The sequence below is a fragment of the Malus sylvestris genome, chromosome 16 (assembly GCF_916048215.2).
Source record: "Malus sylvestris chromosome 16, drMalSylv7.2, whole genome shotgun sequence".
NCBI lineage: Eukaryota > Viridiplantae > Streptophyta > Magnoliopsida > Rosales > Rosaceae > Malus > Malus sylvestris.
Genome location: NC_062275.1, coordinates 18,604,807 through 18,612,268, shown reverse-complemented (window position 1 = coordinate 18,612,268; position 7,462 = coordinate 18,604,807). Strand labels below are relative to the sequence as shown.

The following is a 7,462-nucleotide window of genomic DNA, read 5'->3' as shown; positions in this document are numbered from 1 at the left end:
TTAGCATTTGATATTTCCTTTCATCACAAGGCGGCCAACACTACCGTAAACAATACAAAATATAAACTCTAGAAGCGTTCTAAAAGATGCTAGGCGCTAATCGGGTGGCGAGTTAGAGCCTAGTGCCTAGGCAGCTAAGCGGACTAGGCAAATTTAAGTAAGTTTATTATATATTATATAAATAAGTTATACTTAAAAAAAACACATATTATATACATAAATTGCAAAATAAAATGATATATAGATTATAAAGTACTACTACATATTGAAAACATGGGGAGCAAGCACATAATGAGTGTTCATCCAAGTATTCAACAAGTTTATTACATTTTATTGAAACAATAAAATCCAAAATGAAAGTAATCGATTCACTGTCTAACGGAGAGTCGTGACCTAGGCGGTGCCTAGACGGGTCTAGGTCCACTTTCTTAATTTTCAACCGCATTGGAGTGGTGACCAACCGCCTAGCCTAGGTGGAGCCTAGACGGCGCTAAACGAAGATTTTTAGAACACTGAGAATATAATATAGTGTGGTCTTAAATAGAACAAATAATAAAATATTATCTAAACAATTTATATAATATATTTTTTAAATGAACAGTGGATAATTATTCTTTATTTTCTTTATTATAAGGCTGGTGAACTTTCACACAAGACTAAGCATCTTTTTCCACTTTCCTGATTTCCTGCTGCCTATTCTCTCTCTTTTACCTCGACTTCTCCGCTTCTAACTTTCTATCCATTTCATCTTCTTCTCTCCTAAATAACAAAAAATCAAAGAAACTCCCTCAAACCCTCCATCTCTCCATTGCACATCTACCTCTATCCATCCATCTATGCTATGCCACCACGACACTTCTCCATTTTCAGGCACAAAAGTTATGGGTTTGCGCTACATGAGACAGCTAGAGTTTTTGGATTTCTAGTTTGCACAGACACAGAGCAGAGAGACAAGGAACCACCTAGCATATGCCACCTAGCGCCACCTAGTCGGCCACCTAGACTCTCTCCAATTTATTGAACGTTTTGCTCAAAATCGCCACGAAAGCCCACTACCTAGTGCCTAGGCCGTTTTTTAGTATTGGTTTATTTCAACAAGTTAGACAGCTAGGCGGATTTAAGTCAATTTGTTGTATATTGTATAAATAAGTGTTTATTTATTCTAAAAAAAAACACACACACATAATTATATGGGGATACATAAATTGCAAAAATAAAATGACATAAATAATAAAGTATTAAAACATATTGAAAACATGGAGAACAAGTATATAATGAGTATTCGTCCAAGTATTCAAGTCTCTTACATTTTATTGAAATTAGAATGCAAAATGAAAGTTATCGATTTTCTGTCTAAGTAAAAGTCGCGACCTAGGCAGGTTTAGGCAGGTTAAGCAAGCTAAGCAGATGCCTAAGCAGGTCTAGGTACACTTTCTTAATTTTCAAATGCACAGAGACTAATCGGGGCGATGATCAGCAACCCTAGGTGGAGACTTTTAGAACTATGGTTTGTAGCCGTTCCGACAATTTAGTGTATTTATTTTTCTGTTAATTAAATAATGTTCATATTTCATTTGTTCGTCTGTTTATTTTCAACTATCTTTTGTGAGATTTTACATTAAATAAATTATCTAAGAATTTTTGTAAACATCGTGCGCTTGCTAAATCCGTAAATCGCACCAATTAGTTTGAATGCAAATAAAGTTGCTGCTTTGTATCCTTTTTATCTTATACATTTTGATGTGATGTCTTCCAATGCCTCTATGCCTCTATAGAATCAAATTATTTTCCAAGTTCAGAAATCACGAATATTGGAAACTGATCAACTATCTTAGATTTTTAGAATCATAATTTAATTCCTAAAATTTACAAGTTTTTCGAAAATTTTGAACTTTTGCGTGGGCGGACGTACGATCTCCTATTGCTCATGCATACAAAGTTTTCTCCGACCAAAAAAGAAAAGGTGTTAACAAGTTTTTGAAAAGTTCTGATTATAGTATGCCATTTATCACATCATTTCCACGTTTTAAATTAGAGTATTACAATAGGGAATTTCTCGTATATAACCAATATTTAACCCTTAATTTCACAAATGTCAGTTTTTATAAAAACTATCAATCATAGCATAAAACATGCTTTAAATAGACCAAACTACCCTACAAATTAAAATCAAATTACACAACACCTAAAATCGTTGGAATTCATTTTCATTCAAACTCACAACATGATTGCTGTCACCGAACCACTTGAGGGTATTAAAGTCTATTACAATGAAATTTTGGATATATTTGATAGTTTTTATAAAAACTGATATTTACGAAAGTAGAGTGTAAATATTGGCTATATATGATAAATTCTCATTACAATAGGTCGTGCTTGAAAATATAAACTTCTAGTCAAATTCGAGTGTCAAATTCAATAAGTTGAAACTTTTCAAGACACGAAGAGAAAATTGACCCATTCGTTTTCCATATTTCAAAAGAATATTCACTAAAGTCAAATGTCAATTGGAGCACCAAATTCCTGTCTCCCTTCACCTTCCTGGAAATGGAAAACGCAGTTTCCTCTCAGCTTTATTGAGTGTTTCTTGCACAGCCTCTTCTATCTCTGCAGCTCCAATCTTCCCAAAAATACAATAAAATACAGAATTTCAGTATTATTATACGGAAAATTCTATTCTAATCCTTGGCATTTAATTGTAATTTTTTTAATATTAAATAGGTTGTAATAATTATTGAGTTTTTGTTTTTTTTTTCTAGGTTATATATTGATCCCCATAAATAATAAAAATGTTATTTATTAAGTTCCCATAATAAGAAAAGTCATATATTTTTCATTGTGCGTGAATTTCTCTGTATATATGTATATGCGTATTACGTAAATATGTATGTTTAGTTACTATAGTTACGTACCGATACATTTGTATCGATATATTCGTACCGAAAGTTATGTACCGATATATTCGTACCAAAACTTACAAACTGATACTTCTGTACCTATGAGTAAAATAAGATACCTAAAATTATGTACCCATACATTCGTACCGATACTTCCGTACCTATGAATAAAATAATGTACCGAAAGTTATGTATAAATTGTTTTTGTTTTGTTGTTAAATTTTTTTTAATAATAAGAATTTGAATTTGAATTTTGAATAAATCTTTATCTATTAATATGATTAGAGTACAAAAAAAAAACATTAATTATGGATGGGTAAAGAATTTCGAATGGTAAGTTTATAAATAATAAATGTGCTATAATTACTTAAATATGGTAAATTTTTAAAATATGAATTAATATTAGATTTTGAAAACCATTCAGGTTAAAATCTAAAAACAATCTTGTTGTTGAAGTCCTAAAATCTAAAAGTCCCAGGGGTGAGTGGTGAGAAACACCATGTGTGCATTTTCCTATATTCAATTAATTTATGAATAAGACTTGTTCCATCTTCCCATCCTATGTATGTCCATGCAAAGCACAAAGCTTTAAAACGTAGTTGTCATTCTTGGCCAAGAAAGAAACGTAATGACCATTTTAAATAAAATAGAGTAGTTGGTTAGGACAATCTGATTGTCGTTTGGCACTCAAATTGAAATTCTCTTTTCCGTATATTAGATTAGTTGTTAAACAAAAAAGGCTAAATAGTTAAAATGGTCCATGAGATTTGCATAACTCATCACTTTGGTCCCTAACATTTCAAATCGATAAAAGTGGTCCCTGAGATTGTCCATCATCCATCATTTTGGTCATTCCGTTAAAAACTCCGTTAAGTGTTCCAGAGCTCTTAGCCGGAAGTTTGGGCAATTTTCAAAGCTTCGTAACTCAATCGTTTCTTAACCAAATTCGACCCATAATATATCAAAATGAAGAAAGGAAAGTGTAAAATAAGATTATACCTATTTGGAAGCCTAATGGCTGCTGGCGAGACCCTTTCATAACTTCTTCAATACTCAACGAAATCAAGTGATTCAAAAACTAAAATCATACTTCTCGACGAGACGAAGAGAATGGTACCTTTTTAGAAGGCTAAATCACTATGTTTTGGCCGAAAAAGGCTTGAAAGTGACTGTCTTGGTCTCGAGTTAGCCACTTTCGAGCCATTTTCCGGCCAAACTATGACGATTTAACCTTCTAAAAATATACTATTCTCTTCGTCTCGTCGAGAAGTATTATTTTAGTTTTTGAATCACTTGATTTTGTTGAGTATTGAAGAAGTTATGAACGTTAAGTTTATCTAGTTTCCAGTGAGTTTTCCAGTTTTCCTTCGGACCAGGCAACTTTGAGGTTATTTTCCAGCCATTTCTGGCAGTCATTGGGCTTCTAAATAGGTATAATCTTATTCTACACTTTCCTATCTTCATTTTGATATATTATGGGTCGAATTTGGTTAAGAAACAATTGAGTTACGAAGCTATGAAAATTGCCCAAACTTCCAGCCAAGAGCTCGGAGACATTAACGGAGTTTTTAACGGAAAGACCAAAATGATGGATGGTGGACAATCTCAGGGACCACTTTTATCGATTTGAAATGTTAAGGATCAAGTCATGAGTTATGCAAATTTCAAAGATCATTTTGGCTATTTAGCCAACAGAAAAAGTACTAGGTATTATGAAATTTTTTATTTTGTTCAAATTTATCTTATTTTATCAAAATCAGATGAATTAGTATGAGTGAAATTTAAAAGGGAAATCATCTATGCTACTCCTTTTTATTTAATTTTGATAACAAGTGTCCAATTTGTGGTGTGAAAAATGGGTAATGTTAAGAAGACTACATTTGTAGACAAAATTTACGAACTAAATGATGTGCTACCAATATAATTGAGCATGTTTATCAACGCTTAAGTAATAATTCAATCATCATCTTCCGTGTCATTTAATTTGCAAAATTTTGTCTCCCTAGCATTACCCATGAAAAAATAGCAAGAATTTATGATAACTTCAAAATTATGTGCATGCATTCAAGTACCTTGGTTTCAATTTCCAGTTCTGCTGAAAACTCCTCAGGGGAGAAATTAGAGTGAACATTTCTGGCTTTCAAACCCAAATATTGCAAGCACTTAAGAACCTCCAACATAGATTCAATTCCTGATGTAGGATTAGCCACCTTTAATCTAATCTTGCTCCATTTCACTCTTTCCTTTTCATTTTCTACCAAAAGCGCTTCCAGCTCCACGTTCCTCTTGATCAATTCCTCCTTGTACCTCTTCAGCTGCTGAATGTTCATAGCTGTCATTTGCACAATCCAATTCTTATCACTCTGCAACATGTAGAATTGGAACACCAAACAATTATATAAAAAATTTCTTGCTCATTTGCGCAATTCGAAATAGTTATGTGCTCCTCTTAATTTTTCGTAGGAGTGATATTTGCACATCATTTTTCATCTTCTGAACACCCCTTTAATTCTGGCTCTTGAATCTCTTTTAATTTGTTCATCAACTCAATGTCTAGAAAAAACAGAAAGATGTGGATCACTACAATAAAAACACTTTCATGAAAATAAGATTAAGAAACTATAAACAAGCAGTGCAGTATAACTATTTTGGAGCGCTGATAACGGATATTAAATTTAGTTTAATGTGGTTAACTGAATATACCCACCCTGGTTCCATTGGGCAGTAAAGAATGCAAGGCTAAGTAGCTCTGCTTCTGCTTCTCCCTCCTCATGCGCTCGTTGATCATGTGGCGAAAAGCCCGGTGTTTGCCGTCCGGTTCGGCTTCATTTCTTGCCGTTGCAGGTTGCCAGCTTTTCCTCAAGAATTGCAGCATCCTCTTGTTCGTATTCATGGATTTTGTGACATCACTGGGAAGCTTATCAATGACGGGTGTATTTGTGTACAGCACAAAAGCGCTTTGATTCAGTACTACTGGAGGCCTCTCGTCATACCATAACAATTCACCTTCCAATGCTTTGAGGATATATTGGTCCATTTCCTTCTCTCGCTCTCTCTCGCTCTCTCTCTCTCTCTCTCTCTCTGACAGATGTGTGTGTTGTGCCGGGAATTTCAAATTTCAGTTATAAGGCACTTGTCGACCTGGGTTTGATGCAATTAAAAAGCATTTAACACGTGGTCAACTATGTGGTTTTGGTCATGGAGATTTCTCGGTCAAAATAATACATATATTATTCCCCTATACGTACATGATTAACTTTGGAGTCGTTTTGTTGGGCTGATATAAATAGTTGAGTTGATTATTGTACGGACTTGATTTGTCTGTCCTTCCACTTTTCATACTCTCATCTCCTCTTATTTGTACGGTTACGGTTAAATCAAGTTAACATTTTATATTACTATTAATTTTTGTCTTATTATCTTTACAAAAAAAATCAATATAAAATGTTAACGTGGCTTAACCGTGACTGCACAAAATAAGACAGGATAAGAGTGTATGGAAAGTGGGAGGGCAGAGAGGCCGGGTCCTTATTGTACACATATAAAATGTTCATTTTAAGTCCACGTCAACGGCATGTTTACTTGTAAGAAATTTGACAAACATATACTTCATCAAATTTCAAACATGATTGAGAGTAAGGCGAAAAATTAAGTTAGGTCGTGTTTGGTCTTAAAATTGCAGTAGTAAGCTGAAGTTGTTCGAGCTCAATGTCGTTGCGAGGGTGAAGTTGGCCAGGCTTTTGAGCTAAATCTCGTATGGACAAGTCTTTAAAGGAAAGTGAGTCCAATACTTTAAAAAAAATATATAAAAAAAAAAAACTGAAAACTACTTGGGATGTCCACTTCACCTTGAATTTTATTCTTTTGTTTATTCAAGTTTCAGCAATTAGAAAAATCTATTTCTCTAGTCTCACCGCATAAATTCTTTTGCAAAATATTAGCCAAATCAAACGATTGTAGTATCTAATTGTGCTAAAAAAAATGACGCATATAGTATGTTAATAAACATTAAAATGCCATCATGAGAATCAAATTGATAAACGATGTCAAATTAAAATTTGATATTTGCAAGAATAATGTATGGAGTGAATTTGAAAAATACATACAAGTAGTCCTAATTTCTTGTAAAATATGAGATCTCTTTTCTTACATGCTCGTATGGAATTCATCTATGCAAATAGTCTTGGAAGAAACTTGACAAATAGAAAAAAGTTTATTCATTTTAAGTCCATGTCCACGGCATATTTCCTTGAAATATATAGTTCATCAAACATGAGACATCTTCACATCTTTAAACAAAAAAAAAGTACCGTTAGATTGAGTACTAGTTGATTGGCTACATAATAAAAACCAAGAGGTATTACTCGATTTTTCATTTGAACTTGTAAAGTTTGGTCAATTTTTCTATTAAAATTTTATTTTAGCCAATTACTTCCTTAAACTTTTATAATTAATCAAATTTCCCGTCTTTTGATTTTCCAATTTTTTTAACAATTATTCCGTTCATTTTTTTATCATGTGTTGGCCACTTGCTCTGAGGACAAAAGAGTTATTTTACCCATGAT

At 33.1% G+C, this 7,462-nt stretch overlaps 1 protein-coding gene across 1 annotated transcript; it reads right to left on the bottom strand.

Moving 5' to 3' along the window:
* Window positions 1-2,323: 2,323 nt before the first annotated feature.
* Window positions 2,324-5,991, bottom strand: LOC126606471 (transcription factor bHLH92-like). Its single transcript, XM_050273862.1, has 3 exons — window positions 5,605-5,991; window positions 4,970-5,260; window positions 2,324-2,620 (listed from the first exon to the last, which is right to left on the bottom strand). The coding sequence occupies exons 1-3, from the start codon at window positions 5,932-5,934 to the stop codon at window positions 2,534-2,536; spliced, it is 708 nt and encodes a 235-aa protein (XP_050129819.1). The 5' UTR covers window positions 5,935-5,991; the 3' UTR covers window positions 2,324-2,533.
* Window positions 5,992-7,462: the final 1,471 nt, after the last annotated feature.